Source organism: Camarhynchus parvulus, chromosome 1 (assembly GCF_901933205.1).
Source record: "Camarhynchus parvulus chromosome 1, STF_HiC, whole genome shotgun sequence".
Classification (NCBI taxonomy): Eukaryota; Metazoa; Chordata; class Aves; order Passeriformes; family Thraupidae; genus Camarhynchus; species Camarhynchus parvulus.
This window is the reverse complement of record NC_044571.1, coordinates 50,758,157-50,779,789: the sequence shown is the minus strand read 5'-3', so window position 1 is coordinate 50,779,789 and position 21,633 is coordinate 50,758,157. Positions and strand designations below refer to the sequence as shown.

The 21,633-nt window shown below is 35.2% G+C and overlaps 1 protein-coding gene across 3 annotated transcripts in view; it reads left to right on the top strand.

Moving 5' to 3' along the window:
* The window catches only part of PIBF1 (progesterone immunomodulatory binding factor 1), a 107,538-nt gene that overhangs the window by 12,689 nt on the left and 73,216 nt on the right, over positions 1 to 21,633 (top strand). For all 3 annotated transcript variants that reach the window (XM_030961303.1, XM_030961312.1, XM_030961295.1), the window contains exons 6-10: positions 5,383 to 5,516; positions 7,503 to 7,611; positions 10,857 to 11,038; positions 12,813 to 12,938; positions 16,899 to 16,997. In XM_030961303.1, coding sequence (XP_030817163.1) covers positions 5,383 to 5,516; positions 7,503 to 7,611; positions 10,857 to 11,038; positions 12,813 to 12,938; positions 16,899 to 16,997 — 650 coding nt within the window. The remainder of the gene's footprint in view (positions 1 to 5,382; positions 5,517 to 7,502; positions 7,612 to 10,856; positions 11,039 to 12,812; positions 12,939 to 16,898; positions 16,998 to 21,633) is intronic.

The following is a 21,633-nucleotide window of genomic DNA, read 5'->3' as shown; positions in this document are numbered from 1 at the left end:
TGGGGGGCGGCAGTGGAACTGGTGAAAGCCATGTTATTGGCTGCTGACTTGTTACTAAATGTAGGGTACAGGCTTGTTTTAGTCCTCCTTTCACAGTCCTGCTCAGTACTTCAAGTATAAATAATGTTGGCACCACCAGCTTTGGAGGTAAAGATAGAGGAGGAAGTCCAACTATAGTGGTGTATTAGAGGGAGCTTCGCAGAAATAAAACCAGCTTCTGATGTGTGCATTCCCATGCTGAACATCAGTTTACTATTTTCAGAGCTGTTTGTTTCCAAAGTGGTTAGAACCTTCCCTCAAACAGATGTAATTTACTACTAGTGGGTTTCTCTCAAGGCTGGGAGAGTGTCTGGGAAGGAAATCTCGCTTTCCTTTGTACCTCCAGAAGATTAAGTATTGCTTTCTTCTTCTGGCTGGGAGTTTCTTGGCAATGTTTTCCTGGAATTTGGTATTGATACAGTTTTATCAGGGCTCCCTTTTCTCCAGTTATTTTTTATATAAAGTTGCCTTCAAGATTTGCAATAAAATTTATAGCATGAGAGTATCTGAAAGATGTGGTTATCCTAAAGACAAAGCTGGTTATGTGTAGGACAAAGATCTTTTCTAAGACTTCATTTCTGAATCAGGATTAGTAGCTGTCAGATTTTGCTAGACATAACTAACAGTTTTCTCTGTGATAATGTTTTCCAGCTGGAGGGAAAACATATCTATAGTCTTCAAAGAATAAACTAAGCTTTTGTACTCAAAGGATCTCTTGGCACTAGATGTGTCTGAATATTAGAAAACTGAGGGCTGTTGTTGCTACTTCAGAAGGACTGGGATCCCTAAGGTTTCTCCTAAGGTTTGCATATCTGTAAAGACTGCACTCTAGAATTCTTTCCCAGCCCCCTGACACCACCTCTTTCAAGCAGTGCCTTGATCATTTGGTCTTCACAACTCTCTTGAGACAGATGAGGTCTTGGTCTTAGGTGAAATGTGTGCCTATTTTACTTGTTTTTTGCTATTGTTAATATTGTTCAGGAGAACAGCTGCCAAGACAATACTGTACCAGTAACTGTGAGCTTGAGGCAGCAGTTTAATATTTCCAAGACTTAAGGAAATTTCATATCTGTGAAAGTTTCCTTTTCTACCCGGTACCTTTCTACTCTTTCTATACATAGCTATGGCTCACATTGACTGCTAGCTGTGGCTCAGAAGTATGAGATGGTTTAATTATACTGCTCTGTAATGATCTCAAGGATCCTTTTCACCTGAGAATATTTCACTGAAAATTCTAGTAAGCTCAGATCCAGAGAAATAAACTTTATATTCCTCCACTTTCTTTTGCTATAGAAGAACTTATGGCAAAGCTATTCTTTTCATATGCTCCTTGCAGAGTATCTCTACTTTAGAGTAGCTCAACATTTTTGTTTATAATTTTTAGTGGTAAATAGTGACCTGTCTACAATCAGATTACCAATTTCCTATCTACAAGCAGAGTACCAATTTCATAGCAAGTTACTGAAGAGATGTCTTATTTAATTATGTATGGCTTCTTCATGACATTTGGGCAGTTGCATTCCAATAAATAATGTATTGACCAGTAATTTTTGAATGCAGAGCATGTAAACAATTGAAGCAAAATGTCATCTTCACAAAGAAGCAGCACCTCATCCAAATAACTGGAGGGAATTGTTTTCACATCACAATAGTAGAGTGGCTTTACATTTGTCTAGGGCCTTTAGGATATGAACAAAGTGCTTTTTAAAGTGGTTCTTCAAAGATGCAGATGTTTGAAAAAGAAGCTTTTAAAAGCAGGATCACTTTCTTTTACAGGCTTATCTGTAGATGGTGTAAGGAAGTCTGTGCTGCTTCTGTTTGATTGGCTGATTATTTTATTCCCTGCATTTCTATTTATCTTCTTATCTCCAAAGGCTTTTTGAGACACCAGTTAATCCCTATCATGTATTATGTGTCACTAACTTAGTTCAAAAAGTATGTCACCTGGATTTTGCACTCAAAATTCAGATAGGTGTTTATTTCAGTGACTGCTGTAAACTGCTGCTCATTGCAGACTGAAGATAGCAGTGAAGATTAATATCATTAAACTGAGGTTTGCCATTAGATCTTTAGTTTCTCTATCAGTTTGGAGTTTTAAGTGGTGCAGATCAGGCAAGCTGAGAATCTTCTTGCTTGAAGCATCATCTGTGGACGGTGTTTGTAAACCAAACGAAAGCACTTTTTAGCTGATGTATGCTCTGTAGAAACCACCACCACTAGGTTTCTTAGGCAGCTCTGTCAGGAATTTCTTTAGGCAGTGGTTGCCTATTTGTCTCACACAGGACAAGTTTGATTTTTCATTTGTTTTAACCATCTCATTGGTCTGAGTTTCTGCTCTCTGCAGAAGCAAAAATTAAGAGGCTGAAGAAAAGCCATGAGGTCTTTGGAGTATTATGGCCATCACTTTCAGTGTAAGGAAGTTCTGCTTGTGCTTTAATTATTTTAAGGTTTGTGGACTTACTTAGGTTAATATTATTTATTGGTATTCTTTTCAGTACCTCCTTTCTGTCCTTGAAAGAGCTCTGTGTCTTGATTTTTCTAAAAGCCTCTTTTTTGCTGCAGCAGGACAAAGCTGTTCATCAAGATGTTCCAGCTATTTTTTGAAGATAAATGGAAAGATAAAGCTGTTCCATTGCAGAGATCTTAAAATCAGTGTATATGGACAGTGTTAGAAACTAAATTAATTTCATCACATGCGAAGCAAGGCTTCTTCTGCCTAAGCACAGGCAGCTTGGTTGTATGTCTTTAAGATGTATTGCTGTGGAAGTGCAGAAGCTTGGGTATGTGCTACCTGGAGGTGTGCATACCACATAGGGGGGTTTGTATATTAGCTTATTTACAGCCTAGACTGGGTATCAACTTGCTTTGTCATGTTTCTTCATGTGTTTGAAATATTACTTTGACACCTTAAGATTAGGTAGATGAAAAGCAGTGTCCTGTACAGTATAATTATTGTTTCTTCAGGAATTATATTAAATCTTAAAAAAAACCAAACGTGACAAACTCCTCTAATTAAGGTAGGTCTTAGTATCACTTTTGCAAAGCAGAATTTAGCTCTCCTTCTGTGGAATTACCATGCTGTTACATGACATTTACATGATAACTGTTACATGACATTAATAACTGATTTATTAAATACAATTCAAAAGTAAATTTAGGTCTCAAGTATTAGAAGGAGCTGTTTTTGCAGATATTTAGATATTCTGTTAATTGTTGCTTTGAAGCTATCTATGACAACTTTTTCCAGAGGGTAACCAATTTAATTTTATACTTTTGGTAGTTGTCTTCTAGCTCTCAGCTAGATAATACTGTAGGAACTTCAGTAGCCCACTCAGTGAAGGGTGTGTGAATTGCAGCATGGCAGAATGGCATGGAATATTCACAGAAGAATTGTGTTCTAAACTTAATCTTTCAATTTGCACTTAAAAGTTAAGTGCCCTTACCAACATTTCCTGTTGCAAGATGAATTATGTTTGCACTGGATAACAGGGTACTTGCACCATTATGGTACATATTTGAAACTTTAGCTAGCTTGTGCCCCCCTTTTAAAAATATCTGACAGAGACTACCATTATAATAATGTCATCTTTATAAATGTAAACTGATTAAAGAAGAGAGTTTTTCATAGTGTTAGTTTGCTTAATGTATATTCATTAATTAGGGTAAACATAAACCATATATACCAGTATGTGTTAGCATGAATAACAATCACGTCTTTACATGATGTATTTTTAATGGTAGACCACACAGAATCCTCATAAGAACTTTCTGGATGTTGTGATTTTTGTGATTTGTGACATGAAGTGATTTTAGTAATAGTGAAGATAAGTAGGTATGTGAAATATAAAACAAAATACTCTTTTTTATCAACAGAATGGGTAAAATATAGCTAGTAGATTAGGGAGCTTTTCTGTAGTGTCTTACAAATATTTGGGTGTGTTTTTTTCAAGAAGGCATTCTGTCAGTGTTTCAGCTGATGATGTCTGTGAAGTTTATCAGTGTCCTTCTGTCATAATCCTTATATGCTGTTGCCCTAAACTTCCCTTGTCTATTGAAAACTAGCTATACAGTTATCCTCCTATAACTGTATAAAGCATAGCTTTCAGCAATATTGAAAAATTATGTACTCATACAGTGTCTTTTACTGCAAAATAAATGTCATTTGCAGCTGTTAAATGTTTGGTTTAGTAATGACATCTTAAGGGTGTGCTCACCTTCAGTTAATAATATTGTGATATCCATTCATAATAACCAGATAGCAAGATTGTTAATCAAGCATCCATTATTGACCTTGTTATCAATCACAGTAGTAAAAAACTGAACTCAGCAGTATTCTGGAAAGTAGGATATGGAAAAAAAATCTAAATGCCCAGGAGTATTCTCAAATTTTTAACAGGCATCTCTTTTGTAGTCTATCAGCTTTACCTTGTATAAGTGAATGAGCATTACTATTTTGTTTGTTCTTGTGAATATATTGCTAAGTAGTACAGTATTTAGGACAAGTAAGTAAGATAAGTTTGTGAAAAAAGTACCTATGTAGTAGAAAACCGAAAAATGGAATCTAGATTGGGGATTAAGGTATAAAATTCCTGTGGAGAGTTGGAGGGAATGAATGTGATTAGGAAATCTGTTGATCTTCCAAAGAAATACCTAGTATTTTAAAAGATGAATACTCTCTGTGTGTTCTCTTGCTTTGCTTTTGTTGTTTTGGTTTTCAGAATAATCCATAAAAGTATGTAAGGACGAAAAAGAAGCGAAAATGGAAATTAATGCTGATGGATCATTACATAAACTATTTTATTTTATTTTTTTTCCCACCAAAGCTTTCCATGATATTCTTCAGCAAACATTGGTTGCCAGATACAATAGCTACAATTTGGGAGTAACTGGCTGAAATCTTTCAGATAATAAAATGAGAGATGTTGCTAAACTTGCTGAACTAACCATCCTCTTTTTTTTTTTTCAAATTAACTAGCAAGTATCTTCACAAGTCTCTTGACTTGTTTGAAACTGTTGTTAAGGTGGTGTGACTTTGGTGCTCCTAGTATAGGTTTGCAGATCACCAGCTGTTTATATGATGGTTTCTGGTCTTGGAAATTGTGCTAATGGACAAATGCATTAGGAAAAACAGGTGCATTTAATCAAGTATTTGTAATAAGATAAAAACAAGTTGGGTATTGATATAGCTGGTTACTTTGTGATGTGCTAAATTTCCAAATACTGAAACAAATGAAAGCATTGCCACCTAAATATTCATAAGAGGTTTTCATGAAATTTAGTTGGTGATTACTTCAAGTAAATATCAGTGCATTTGTGATCATTTCAAAATGTCTCACTTCCTAGAACTATGAAGACGAGAGGAGGAGTCGCTCAGAGCTTGAGGTCAGATGCCAGCGTTTAACACTGGAACTGGCTGATACCAAGCAGTTGATTCAGCAAGGTGATTACAGACAACAGAACTATGATAAAGTAAAATGGTAAGTATCTCTATAATTCAAGTGTTTAACTAACATACAAATGTTAATAAAGATCAGCCTTGATTTCCCAGACTTCTTAGTTTTGTTTTTGAATTACACACACATATTTTTTCTTACCTCATACACCAATGGTTCAATTACCTCATTTAGTATATTGCAGACCTAAAATGAACAACTTTCTGAAAACCAATGCATCAAATTATCTTCCTAACAGTTTATATTTTCAGATTTACTGTGTTTTCATGAGAGCCTAGCAGTCTCATTGCAGCTAAGGAAGTGGGAGCTGTTGATAGCAAGCATCTTGGAACAAGTACTCTTTTTTTATTCGTAGTTTAAAAGCAATGATCTAACAAAAGGCCCTGTGCTCTACTCTGCGCTGCTTACTGAGTGATTTAGAAGGGCAGGACCTTGGGAATTAATATTTACAACTTAAGATATCTTTGAACCATAAATTTGAAAAGGCTGTTTTGAGAACTCTGGCAGATAATCTTAGGATTACCTTAGTGAATTTGTTTAACTGCAGGAAGTTCCAGTGTCTAGCTTTTTTAAAATACAGATTGTACTGTTATAGCCAATGTTTTGAATATCCATCTTGCAAAAAAGCAATTGCAAAATAGTGAAAATAGACTTCTTGTAAATATACTCATAGATGTATACCTCACAGACCAGCTTCCAGATAGCTTTTTCAGTGTGCTTGCAACTACAAGAAATCTGGTCTTTGGCACATTTGTGGAGAAATGTATTCAAAAACTGGGATTATGAATAGAAAGGACCATGTCAGTTCCTTAGCTGTTCATATAGAATGAACTCGGGCATAGTTACAGACTCAAATGACTTTGCCCACTAAGTAATTTGAAGGGAAATCTGTCTTCTGGATTCACAGCATTTTTGGTTCACAGCAATATATACAAAAACAACCCTGGAATCTTTCTGGCATCTTGTTGCAAATAGGATGGATTGGTGCTATGATTTGCTTCCTATATGCAACTGCATCTTAATAAGTGGATTGTAATAACTTTCATGTGAATAGCCCCAGTGTTTAACAGTGTGCATTTAAAATAGCCTTGAGTTGAGAAAAGCATGAATGAACGTGCCAAAACTGTATTTGAGAGAGTCAGTTGTATTCAGCTGGGTAGGCACACATGAAGAGGAGGGGAGAGCTCTCTTGGCATAACTGCACAAGGATATTTGTGAGCACTGCAGGAGTAAATCACTTCCAGACTTGTTTCTGCCTTTAAAAAACACTATGTCAAATCTAGTTCTGCTGTATTACAAGTTATCTCAGTTTTAAAGCAATGCTATGCTTAATAATATTGGTTAGCTTTTTTCTAAACTGCAAGGTCATACTGGCTCATTCATTTCGCTGTTCTGACAGGGTGAGGGTGGAGACATAGTGATGCTTCTTTGTGCATGGAGAAAGCACATTTGCTCAGGGCACCAGCACAGTATTTGCAGCTGTGTCAGGTATATTTTAAACACGACAACCCACTCTGGTATCAAGGCTGTTTGCAGGGGAGAGTACCTACTGAGAACAAGTATACATTGCTTTCTGCTCTGTTAAGATGGTAATGAAGTTGTTTCACTTTTTCATTGGACTTCCATGTCTGCAAAAGATTGAAGGGAATGTCATGGGAAATAGCATCAGAAGCTTGATAAAGCTAAAACAATGGGTACTTACAGATCATTGATAAGAGAAGAAATGTATAGACCAAAGTTACACTAAAGAAGAATAATCAGAGGAGAATGAGTCCTGTAGAATTTTCTTCGTTTCTTAGTATTTAAATAATCCTCAGTTGTTTCATGTAAAATGATACTGCTCCAGGTGTTAGTAACTATAAAAGGTTAAGATTATCACCAGTTGTTCTGTGGGTGACTGATTGGAAGAAATCAGCGTCGTGAACTGGAAGAAGGCTGAGAAATTAAAAAGGCACAGGAATTTTGTTCATTACACTTTATGCATCTAATAGTTTAACTTTGCCTTCACAGTGAACGTGATGTATTTGAGCATGAGCTGTCAGAACTCAGAAGAAACTATGAAATACTGGAGGCATCATACAAAACACAAACTAAAGAAAGAAATGACTTAGCAAAAGAGGTAAATATAAATTTCTTACCTTAGTAATTGTGTATTTCTTCATCTCAGGGATTTGATTCTTTGTCTAATCAAGTTTGTCAGGATCATGGAATAATTTAATTCTGATGGTCTCAAGAGACTATCTGCTCCAACCCGCCCATGCAGTAAAGAGCAAGATTAGGTCAAGTTGCTTAGGGCTTTGTCGAGTTTTTAATGTCTTCAGCGATGGAGATTCCACAGCCTTTTGGACAATCTGTTCCAGTGTTTGTCTGCTCTCTTGTGAAAATGCATTTGTAAAAACTAATCAGTTGGTACAGCTTTTTTTCTGTTGCATCTTGTACTGTAACTATGTACGGCCAAGACTGGCTATTTTTATGTGTTCCGCTTGGATAGCTGAAATTAACAATAATATTTTCCCCAACCAGATTTCTCTCCTGAAGGCTGAAAAAAGTTCCAAGTATTTCTCTTAACCCCTTGTACATCATATGCTGTAGTTCATGACCATCCTGGTAGAGCTCTTCTGGTCCTGTTTCAGTATGTTAATGCATGTCTTTAGGACATGCATGTCATGGGATATAGCACTCCAGATATAGTCTTACAGGTGTGGAACACCAGATAATAATTTTCTTTAACCCAGTGTCTGCATTGTTGCTAATATAGCCTTGTAGCCACTTGGTCTTCTTTGCTGTCGGGGCACATTTCTGTCTCATGTGCAGTTAGTTCAACAGATGTTTGCCTATCCAATCCGTATTTTGCCAGATTTTCCATAGAGCTGTTACAAGAGGTGGCTGAAAGCCATGCAAAAGTAAATGACATGGGCAGTGATCCCCCCATTCACAGAGCTAACATTTTTGTCAGGTTTGATAGGTTTGGCCTTGGTAAATTCCTGCTAGTTTTTCTGTCACCTTCTCATTCATATTCATGAATATAGCTTCCAGGGGAATTTACTTCATAATCCTTGCAGGGACTGAGATTACATTTACCAGCCCAACTGAGTGCTCCTACTTGAAGGAAGATTGTGGTAATCAGAAGCCTTGATTACTTGCTATGATCCTTCAAATGGCTGGTCAGCCTCGCAGCAACATAGGCTATCTCCCTCAACACTGGTCAAGTGCTTCCCATTTTTTCCTAGGCATTATATGCATGCCATTTTCCTAGGTATGTGACTTAGAAGGCTGAAGCAAAGACAGACTGAACTCTGCCAATAAGCTCAGGAGCCTGGGAGGCCCCAGGGGAAAATTTACCATTGGAAGATGAATGCTGTGAGTATGCTTGATATGGTTTAACTCCAGCTGGCAACTAAGCCCCACACAGCTGTTTGCCCATCCCAGTGGGATAGGGGAGAGAATCAGAAGAGTAAAAGTCAATAAAACTCATGGGTTGAGATAAAGACCATTTAATAGGCAAAGCAAAAGCTACGCACACAAGCAAAGCAAGTCAAGGAATTCATTCCCCACTTCCAGTGGGGAGGCAAGGGTTCAGCCAGGGAAGCAGAGCCCTGCAAGAATAATGTGGAAGATCTTTGTGTGTTAACACTTTAGCAGCTAAATAAATGAGACAGACTACTCCTGAAAGTATTTGGGGGAGATGTGTTCCTTGTGTCTCTGTGTAAATAACCATGTTACAAATAAAATAGTGGCTATAACTGCCACTTAAAAAATAGCATTACTCTGCCTAATTTTACAGGTAGCTGTAGAGATTGTCAGAAATATTAGGGAAAAAATTGAGTTTCTATTGGAAAAGTACCCCTTTGGTGTCAGTCTGAAGGCTTTGTTAGTCTATTTATTCCTCAGTCTAGCATTGTAAGAGGACACCAAAAGTCAGGTTTGTTCTCAGCATACAACAATGGCCAAAAAGGTACTGTCCTGTACATCAAGTTTGTACAGGACAAACGTACATATGAAGTACTGCCGAATAGCAGCAGCAATGGCTTTTTTCATTAACTTTATACTAAATTAATCAGAGTGAATAAAAGTAGCGCTACTTTAAACTAAAATACCACTTCAAACTGTGTATTACGTAAATCTCCAGGAAGCTTTCTGCTGATTTTTGTGTGTACTGATACAGTATCAAGTCCTGGATTGGAAGAACATCGAATTGGAAGTTTTTACACAGTACTTGTTCCAGAGGAGGAGTAACTGCTTGCTTTTCTTTGTGTAGTAGTCAATGATGTCTGTTCCATATGGATATACAGATAACATGTTACTTGGAGAGAGACCATGTTTACCTTTTTTACTTATATAAGAAAAGTTATATTTTTACCTCACCCTGAGTGTGGTGTTCGGAAAGTGGGGTGATGGAGAGAAGCATGCCTCTAAGAGCACTGTTTGTATATAAATTGTCATCTATTTAACTTCTTGCTCCATATCTTTGTGTCCAATATCTTCCCTAAGTAACTTTTAGTCCTTCTAAATTGTGAATTCTGTCTAAACCATGTACATGATGTCTTTATAGCTATAGGAGACATATTTCTGATAAGTTACTAATTTATCATTCTTTGAACTTGGTATGTGAAATCATCAGGAGCTTAAATGGCAAAATTCATTAAGGGCACAAAGCTGTTTTGTTATCATGATTATTGGGCCACCTTGCAACAGTGTCCTTCATGCTCATTGCTTGTTCTCTAACTGTGTTCACCTTGAATGGATGGAGACTGCTCTCCCTCCCACTACTTCTTGGTGTAGGAAACATGGTTGATCTGATGACAAAGGTGGCTGTTCTCAACATATTCTTGTTTCTACTTTGGCATCAGTTCAGCCTTCTAAAGAGCAACACCAGCTCTTTGCCCTTGTCCACAACAGTTGTGCCTTACATCAGCCCCAGAACCATCAGTTTTACCATTTCTTTATGGAACAGTAATCACCCTGGTATCCTTAAACATTTCCCTCCTGTTCCTGAGAATGTCATAGTCAGCATGACAGGTTGGCAACAAGATTCTCCATCAGTGTTTCTGGCACAGCACTATGTAGTACTGCTGCTATTCAGTACTTCAGCACTGTTTAGATACTGATGTAGATGAAAGGACCTCTTTTTTCAGGTGCTAACTACTGGAAATAAATAATGTAAACTCATAAAACTATATTGTTATTAAAGTCTTTTTTTCAGCTTAAAGCTTCATCAACTTGTTAAAATAAAGTGTAAATAGAGTCTTTTGGTTCAGATGATTTCACAGAAGAGAGTTAAAATTAACTTGCAAATATGTGTACATAGGTTAAATACTCATCTTGAAATTTGCATTAAAGTGTTCTTTTTAATACCTTTTATAGCTGGCAACCATACAACAATCCCTCAACTTGTTGCAAAAAGATAAAGATTATCTGAATCGCCAGAACATGGAGCTTAGTGTTCGCTGTGCACACGAAGAAGATCGTCTTGAAAGACTACAGATTCAGCTAGAGGATGCCAAAAAAGCTAGGGAAGAAATGTATGAAAAATATGTTGTATCCAGGCAAGTTATTGTCTGTTCACTTCTATCAGTAGGCACATTCTTTACCTGTTTTGCCTTGTTTCTTGCACAAATCCCATTTAATTAATTATATTTTTCAGAAAGCTAACCCATATTTTTTTTAACTAGAAGCAGAACACTTTTCTTGGGTCAAAGTATGTATGACAAACATTTTTTTAAACCTTTATAAGACCATAGCAGTGGAAGTAAACTTTCAGCATAAACTTGGGCGTTTATGGCAATTATTCTTGTAGGTTTGCTCAGTTAATTATAAAACAACCTTCTTGTTTTCAATGTATATCCATAAATCTTGTGTCCTGTATAACTAAGAGGAAGTGTGCTAATATGATTCTCCTGATAGACAACTAAAACAAAAATTGTTACCTAAATGAAAATAGAAGGGCGTTCTTGAAATGATGAGTTATGGAGCTACAGCCCATATCAGAAGAATTTTAAGTATTATTTTTCCTTTCAGTGCAGTCACTCAAATTTTTTTAAATTTGTTTTGCATGTTAATATCTCAGAACTATGTATTTCATTTATATTCACCTAGAACTTCTGTATTTTAAATAAAAAATTGTCTTACTTTTGAAAATTTAAGAAATCATTCTTTTTAGTTTTTTTTATTATAAACCTCTTTATTGTGTAAAAGGTCTTCATAGATTATTTGCTATGTGGCACAGTTGAAGAAGGAGAAGAAATAAGTTTACTTTTATCTTGAAGGGTCAACTGAAATACAATGTCTCAATAAAAAGAAAACCTGGAAAGTTTTCTTTTACAAAAGAAAAAGGAAATAAAATAAAAGGAAAAACTGACAGTAAGCATTCTCCATTTTAATATTTTGGGGCTTGTAGTTAATGTGAGGGAGTGTTTGACCAGCTCAAGTACTCATTTCTAAGAATTATGGGCTGTCAGATGATTGGAAATCAAATTAAATCTAAAACCTTTTACAGTTGTAAATGCATATATCTTCATAATATGCTTTTGTTTCCAAACCTGTGATTTTTACCAGTTGCTTAATTGTTAATTAATTATTCTTGAACATTAACTAGATGCTATAAAATTTTGACATTCCTTAACTCTTAAGCGCTTACAACATAACCCTATTTTTGTAGGAGAGATTCTTTATGAGATTCCTTACAATCTGTTATGAGCTTCCAAAGTTACAAAAAAAGTAAATGTTTCTCTGAAATGAAATTCTTTTATCCTGATATCTTCTGTTGCCTGTTGCTTAATAACTTTGTGTTTTAAATAATTCATATGTTACATTGACAGGATAAATTCCCAGATTTTGGGGGCTTTTGACTTCACAGTTGAACTTGTGATGTTTTTTTCCCCTCATATGAGGTGCAGATAATACACAAAGAAGTCTTGTAGTGGCATGGCAGCATTGCAAGTCAATAAGTTAATCAGTCCTTACCCAGTAATGAAGAAGAAAGTGAGGAGTTAAATGGTTACTTAATATAAGCACTTGTGTAGAGGCTGACAAAGAAGTTCTGGAAGAATGTTAATGTTATGTGATTAATCAATATTAAATAACTTTAACAATTTAAATCTGTGTGCAAAAGACTTCTGTTTATTCACAGTTAAATATTATTTATTCCTGGTTGATTTTCATTTAATTTATATGGCATAGGCTAATAAGTATTTTAAGTCATTGAGAGGTAAATGAATAAAGATTGAAATAAAATGTAAAATCAAGAAGAACTCTGCTCTTGTAAAGCTGTACCTCAAGTTTTGATATTTTGACTAGTGCAGTATGTTTGTTTATTTACAGAGACCACTATAAAGCAGAATATGAAAAGAGACTGCATGAAGAGTTGGAACAAATAAGGTTGAAAACAAATCAAGAAATTGAGCAACTAAGAAGCACCTCAAAAGAGATGTATGAACGTGAAAATAGGTAGGTAAGGTGTAGACAATAACCTAATTGAGGAAGAAATGACCAAGCACTGTTTTGTGCTTAGGTATAGTCCTAGCTGACTAACTCTTTGAGAGGTGCTCAAAATGTAACAATTTAACTCAGCTGTAAAAACTGACGGGACTCTTGTAAAAACTAAAATGAAATTATACTTGTACGGTAAGTTTATGTTGTTACATTTATTATTGAATGATGGACAGCCAACATTATCACTTGAAAAGGAATATTAAAATTCATGTTCTACATAATATCTGGTGGTTTGAAGTTTGTTCAGAGTATGGTATTAGTTAATTGACATGGGATGACAGTTTACATGTCATGCTCTAGGGGCTATCTTGAAACTCTGCTGGGAATCCAGAAGAGGAAGTGTTGATGCTGAAGATAAGGCAGGAAAAACCAAAAAGAGATAAGACTTAGGCCTATATGAAGTAAATCTAATTGAGTTTGTTAAGAGCATCATGATTAAAAAAAAACATTGATTTCCTGTAAATTATTGTAAAATTCTCTTTTGAGGAAGATTCTAGTCCTGCAGAGACCTGCATGATGAGTTTGTATGTGTGCCATCTAGTTGAGTACCATGGAATTACATGCACATGCATAAACCTTTTAGGGACTTAAGGATTTGGACCTTTGGCACCAAATTTCTTTTTTAGCTTGTTTTTTGTCTATTTGATTGCTTTAAAATGGGAGGAGTGCTTAATAACTTTACTATAGATGTCCTGAAAGTGTTGTGTGGAGAAGGAAATGACAGTAGTAAAAAGATATTTGTAGCATCAGTGTCTGTTCCTCTAATAGGTAGTTTTGTTACTACTGGGAAGAGTGGAAAAAGAGCATGGATTCTGCTGTATTTCAGTCAACAGAAAGGTTCTAATTAAAAAACAATTACATCATTATGTAGTTTTGCTAGTGTGAGTAAAATACACATATACATCCGCACTACTTCCTGTATGCAAATCTATTTTGAATTACAAAGTATGAGTTTAAGCATGCACTACTTTGGAGATTTGACAAGCGTCTGTATATCATTGAGAAAGCTACTGAAAGATATTTCATTTGTATCTGGAACTGCTTTACAGAAGTTTTTTTCCTCATTTTGAAATAATTACTTCTGAAATGCAAATCCCTTAGATTTGCCTACATGTTTAGCAAAAAAAAAAAATTAAAAGAAGGCTTTCTAGCATATGTTCTTTCTAGAAAATACTAAAAAATCCACTGTAAGGCAGTCTGCCTCAATGGTAAGACAAATGGAACCTCAAATTGTGAGCAAAACAATTTGCAGTGAATTTGTGTAATGCGATAAGATGCTATTTGTGGCTGAAAATGAAGTTAAGATGCTGGTTTCAGCCTCCTGCTCAAAGCATGGAATGGTATTACAGCTAAGCTAATCCAATATTCAGTTGCTCATATTCTTTGCCAAGCCTGATGTGCCTGATAGTTCCTTTGAATTTATTGGCACATATTTTACACTAGGATGAATCAGTTCAAGAAACTAAAATGGGAGGGGGCCACTAATAAAAAGGTGATGCTTTCATGCCTAAATTTTTGGCATCAGTTTCACTCGTATGGTTGTTGTAAGCATGGGCTATGTTTGCATTAGCAAGCATGAGTGAATTCACAGGGCATGTGAATGTCTGCAAGAGGTTTGACTCTGGGTTACCTGTACTCTGTTCCCATAGATCAAACACAATTTAGTAGTGCAGTGTGTGAGATGCTTTCCCGAAGCATCTTTTCTGATGTGGTCGAATCTGACTGGAATCCAGTTTGTGCATTCTAGACCAGTTTAGGGATGTGACAAAGTGCAATAAATGACAGTTGTGAAGAGGTTTGTTTGAAAACCTAATAAAGAGAACCATGAGCTGCTGCCTCCCATGTCTTCATCTCACCTTTTTTTCCCCCATGCCCATTCTTGATCCTCTAGATAGTATTTCTGTCCCATTTACTTTCATTGTATGATAGGCTGGCTAGATGCCTCATAAGGCCCCAGTGCAGCCATTTGGGTAGGTGCTTCACCTCCTGTGAAATTGCAATCACACAGCTGATAACTGGAAGCATCACTGGTGTGTCTCCTGGCTCTCTAGAAAGAGAGTATTTCAACAGAAATTACATCACATCTATGATTGTGGTCTTGTTGGTTGAATAGTCCCTCACTTGTGTCATTTTTCCTCCTATTGCATTTTCAATTGATTAGTTGTTCAGCTAAGCAAGAGTTTATTCTCCAAATGAGGCTCTGTATCTCTCCTACTGTTTCATTTTTATCCCACCTCCACTACTCTGGTCTTAAGGATACAGCTCTGGACTCCTTCTCTGAGACATAATATGCTTGATCTTAATGCTGTTGACAAAATGTTTTGCCATGTTCCCATATTTTGGTATGAGTCACTTTTAAAGAATCTAATCTTAAGGTCAGTCCCTGAATTTCTGCACTAAATTCTATAGCCTAGTAACTCAATTTTTAAAGAAAATTTTGTTATCTTTCTCTAGTAGCCAGTTAGCTGCTACATAATTCTGATGTTAATTTTTTCTAAGTAACTTTTTGCTGTTCATATGAATTACTTTTAATTCAGGAAAGTACCACTGAAAACATTTATTCTAGAAAATAGTCTTTAAACCTGAAATTATATACCTTTAGTGTGATGCAATGATGTAGGTTGACATTTACATGAGCATAATGATTTTCTATTTTTCTTTGTATCCTGACTTTTCTGCAAAATTTGGCTGAGCCTTTAATTTGACTTTGCCTTAAGTCAGCAAGTTGTTGTGAGGAGAGGAAAAAAAAAACTTCAGTAGGAAGATCTTGGTTGCATCCAAATTAGCAGTTCAGTTCAGATGAAGAATGTGGTGTTGAAGTGAAATCCCCTAGTCATAGCTGCTAGCCATGGCTTTAGCTTGCCTTGCAGCTGTCCTTGGATTTCCTTCTATTTGTAACATATAAATAAGATTCCTTTTAGATAAAACAAAATTGAAAGGAGTCTTTAAGATCATCTAATATGTTTCAAATGGCGGTGAATGTTCATCATAGAAGCAAACAAGCAGTAGAGTAAAATCTTTAAAAAGAGTCATAACAGAGATGTCTGATCCTTAACAACCACTGTTAGCTCTGGCAAATTGGCTGGTGCTCTGTTACACTTAATATTGGACATTGAGTTTATATACCGTATCTAAGCAATGCTTCACCTCCTTACAGTCTACTGCAGTGTTAATTTATAGCCTGCTTGCATCATAACAGACTATTAATAACTAATTCCAATTTTTAAACACAAATACTATATGTTAACTTAGTATCATGCTCTTCTCATTTGTGTTGGTCAAATAATAATTGAGGTAATTTAAACATCTTGACTGATCCCTGGTTATAAAAAAAGAGTATCAATTGATTGCAATAAAATGTTATTTTATGGTTCTTTGCAGATCAAAAATGTTGCCAGCAATAAAACCCAGAAGGACACTCCAATAATATGCAATAAGATATACATCACAGTACCTAGATAATTAGTTGCATGTGGAAGTAGGATTTCTATGCTTACCTAAACTTTTCTTGCTCTATCAAAAGTTGTGAATCATCTCAGCTAGGCTGACAGCATTCCTACAAAGTTTATTCCCAAAGCAACAAGGAAAATAATTGGAATTTATTTAATTCTTGCAAAAAATAACTAGTTTTTAGTTCTAGTATTCTAGAATAATTAGAGGTACATATTTCCACATGTAAATAGATGATTTGATAATTGTTTTTTACAATTTCAGAACTGGAAGCTTTGCTGGTATATATGAAAGTAACCTGAGGTAAAGCCTCTGTAATAAATAAGTGAATAGATAGACCTTTCTGTCATTCTGTGAGAGCAGAGGCAGGTAGCATTGAAATTTAGATCAGAGAGCAGTAATTAAGGAAGCAAAGCAGTCTTGTTTCTAACAGATTCTTAACAGGATAATTTTTGTTTCCTTCAGAAATTTGAGAGAAGCACGAGATAATGCTGTTGCAGAAAAAGAGAGAGCAGTTACTGCTGAAAAGGAATCTTTAAGAAAATACGATCAACTCTTAGAACAGTAAGTGTTTTTAAAATACATATAAAAATCTAAAGGTATAACAGTGTTTCTATCTAGGAGGAATGACTAACTTTCTGCTTACAAAGAACAAATTGAATTACAAACTCTTCATTTAAATGAAGTTGCACACTTAATTCTTGGAGTAAATTCTTTCCGTTATCACTGCAGTAATAAGATCAAAGTTTGGTATTTCTCCTACCTTACTGTAGAGACAAGCAAACAAAATTATTCATTTCATAGCAAGAATTTTATACTGTACAGTGGCAGTGGTCAAACTCTGAACCTGTTTGTGGGGTTTTTTCTTTAGTTGAGAGTAGAAAATAATTTTGTGAGATGACTTCAATTAATAGTTTTTATGAAGTTTGGATAGAGGGCAATAGTCATAAACAATTATGTTTGCTTCATGTTTCTCTTCTTACTAGTCTCTTCTCAGTCTCTCATACCCCATGTGTAGAATATATTGTCTATACCAATGTACAGTTCCATTCCATGGAGAAAGAAACTATAGTTGATTTTTTTGCCTGTTTACAAGCACTCTATGTTCTGTAATGTTATGTTCTTACTTTTTGTAAATTTAGAATGTACGCGGTGGTTAAACTATGAGCTAGTGTAAAACTATGGACAGTAATCAAAGTTGTTCAGGTTAAGTTTGTCATGTGTCTTAAGTTTTTGATTTAATTCATTGTTTAATACAATTTTTTTTCTATAATGAAGTGATCAGTTCATTAAGTGACAGTGCTACCTAGTCATCTACTCAAAGGAAGTACTAGATAAGCCATCTTTGCTCTGAATAATTTTTAATTACAGTTAAAATGTTGCTAACTTAAGCATAGGAACAAATTTATTAAAGCTTTTAATTTTTATGTATAGCTCCTAAATTGCAGTGGTGATACTGTTGAAGAAATAGCATTGCTAAGGATTGAAAAAATGTGATGTCAAAAATTGGGCTAGGTCTAGAGCAAATGAGATGGGTCAGAGGATTTGATATCCACGGTGAGTTTAAGGGGCTTGACTTCAGATTAATTCTAGTTCAGCTGAATGGGCCCAAGGGTGCCAAATGCCTTTTAAGGGTTAGAGCACATTGGAGGGGTTGTTGGGTTCCCAAAAGGAATTCAATCTGCAAACTGTGATGGCTCCACAATGCGGAAATCAAAGAACAGGGAGGGCCAGGAAACTTGGTTCAAAACTGATCTCCTGGGTTAAAATAAAATGCTAATGTGAGTCAACACAGGTTTCTTTCTAATGAGACTCCTACCTTCCACTGTGGTAAGATTTACTAAGACATGGGGATTTCATATATAACTGGAAACTCCTCTTGAAAGTCAGTCTGGCCTATCATAATTTGAGTTTGCACTTTTACTTAATAAAAATACTAACTTTGCAATTCTTCTATATTTATTTTTAAACTTAAGAACTGTGGAGAAAATGCTTTTCTGTCTAGCTATATTCCCAGTCATATAATGTGTCCTTTTTTCATACTGTTGCTCATTTTGAGGAGGGATGTCCCACTGCAACTAGAAACAAGAATCTTACTTGATACACTTATACTTCTTTGCTCTTATAGCTTTTTCTAGTGATAAGCCCTCCAGTTAAGTAAAACTCTCATTTCCTCCTATTAAATAAATTAACAAGTTGATTAATACTGGGTTTTGGAGTTCTAAGAAGTAGATAGCTCCTCAGAAGATTGTTTTCTGCTTGGGAACATGGAAAACCCATACTAGCCTTTTTTGAAATGTTGGTGTCTCTCTTTAAAAGTACCTCACTTCTAGCCACATAACAGGTGTCAAGACCGTGACTTTCTCCACATTCCAAATCACCTACCTAAGTGAACTGCAAAGTAACTAACTGGCATGTTGAGATGGTAGAAATATCTTAACTTGAAAGACCCCCAAATTCTGAATTTACTCTGGACTCACATGTGACAGTTCTGTGGAACAAAGAAATTTAATAATATCACCAGAAACCCCTAAGATGAAAAAGGAATACCTGTGTTGTCCAGTTCTGTATTTAAGTGATTATAACAGCTTGTTCTACTTAAGTAAAGACAAGGTGACTCATCGTAGTTACCACTGGTATCATAATCTGTATAAACAAACATGTTTGAAAGCTTCAGAAGTATGTGGAATGTTGACTGGCCTGAATGGTGGTTAAATAAAGCCCCTGGCAAATCTTGTGATCAGAAGTGTAACTAATACCCAATTTTCTAGTCAAGTGCAGTTATTTTCTTTTTTTTTCACTCATGTTTGTGATAGTTTTCTGTGAACAGCTATTTACAAATGCCAAGAAAATACCAAAATGATAATATTCATAAAAGAGTAATATTGAGAAGGGATCTGCTTTCAACCTTAAAGTAGATCATCCTGTGATGTCAGGATGTAAGTTTTGTTGCTCTCTTTGCCATTATACATCTGTAATTTTTCTGAATCCATGTTTCATTTACCTATGACAATGACAACAACCTTAAATTATTTTGTATTTTTGGATTAAAGTCTTGTTGATGTCACCCATATTCTAAAAAAAAGATGACCAAAGGAAACATTTTCACTTGTTGTTAGTAATGTGACTTAAGACTTTTTTCTAATTTCAAGGCTATATTACCTCAGTTGAAATTGTCTAGGGGTAGAATAAGCAGAGCAATTCTGTAACAGCTCTGTCATCTCCACGGTTAAGTGCAGATGCTAAATATGTTCCAGCTTTTCCTTCTTTTGAACACTCCTGGAGTGTTATTTTCAAACTACTGAGTGTTAATCTGTTACTTCTCCTTGCCAAAAGAAAAAACATCCAACCTACCAAAACACCAACAGTGCAAAAAAAAAAAAAAATAACAACATCAAAAAAGTAGAAGTGCGCTGTGGTTTGCTATTGGGCTTTTTCCTGATGTGGTGCCTAGTTTCCTATAAGGTGCAACATCAAACTTAAATGGTTTCTTTTCTTAAAGTGGACTCAGAGGTCTGATATGGCGTGAACTCGCTTGAGCACTTCACCTACAAGAACCATCTCTTGCCTTTGATTGATGACTTCCTTTAAAGTTAAATTCCTTAAATTTCTTCTAAAAGGAGTATAATATCTTCTTCCAAGACTCAGCTATATAAGTGGAAACTGGTTTAAAAATTCTAGAATTATTGGGAACACAAGGGAAATTCATACAAAACCTTTTTTTTCTTAGCGAGAAAAAAAATGCTGCTCACATCATGTACTTGTACTTTGCCTATTTTTGTAATGATAAAATAAGAAGTGTAGAATATTGAAGAGAAACAAAATAGGTATGCAGTAAACAGAAAATGAGTATTCAAGGAAATTGTGTTATGTCAGTGCCATTCCTTCAACTTTGCAGTGAAGGGTTTTTCATAAAAACCCTTGGTTTTGCTAGTTTAACTTCCTGCCTCTGTCCATTAGGTAATAGAATATTTTTAATGATGTACTTTTTTCTATTTGCATATACACAGATACAGAGATGATAAATTTTAAGCCATGTTTCTATAGTTGTGTTAAGTCAGGGTGATGACTACAGAAATCGTTTAGAGCCTTAGGTTTGTTCTATAAAGATTTCAAAGTATTTTTTAGTATTTAAACATGTCTGGATTGATGTATGTAGCTCAGTTTGTAAAAGTTACTGAATTTATAATGGATGATCTGGTACAGGTAAAAATACCTTTAGGAGTATTTCTATTGTTTCTGCTTGGAAATGCTTTTCTCAAGTGAAAAACAAAATAGAATAAAGATTATTAACATTTCTTGACAGCATTTGTCTCTGCCACATAGGTTCAAAAAAGTATGCAAAAAGTTCTCTGCATGTTTGTGTTTACAGATTTATTGCTTTTCTTTCCAGTCAGCTGCAAGCTGACTATGCAACTTAGAGAATTATTTTAGTCTCTTCATAGTCTTTTTCATTTGAATCTCTTTTATCTCTATTTTTTTGTTCTTCATAATTGTGGTATATTTTAGAATTTATCAGATGCTATCTGATGCTAGTCATCTGTCTTAAACTTTTTAGGTGATGGAGAGAGGGGGTCAATTCTGTTCATCAAATGAGTTTTTAAAAAGATGAAATTAAGATCCCTATATCTGCTTATTAATTGCACACAAGCCTAGAGGACTATCTTAGGTGAGAAAATAATTGGATAAATTTCCTGAATAAATAAATGTTGGAATACATTTAGAATCTCTGTGGAGCATGCAGGAATCTCATAATTGGATTTTCATTTATTACATAATACTTTCATTGTTAACAGAAACATTAAAACTAATTACTTTCCCCTTCTGATAACATATTTTTTATAATCTGGATGTTGCTGACTGCAATGACAGGATTCTAATATTAAAATTACTAACTCAATGTCTGTATGTGCTGGAGTTACTGCTAATATTTGAACAGGCGTGTATTATCTCTTCAGGAATATTTATATCAAATGAAGATTTCAATAATGAATTTTAAAAAATTCATACTGAAGACTGCTGGTCAAAATTGTTCTTGGTCAAAGTTGTCATCACTCTGTGATAAAAACTACTGTCACAACTTCATACTCCCTACACATGGCTGCTAGGTTTGTATACAAGGTGTTTTGCAATCCCTTGAATTGAAGAGCTATGTAGGTCTTGAAAATCACTACCACTTTAAATCTGCGGTTTCAATTAA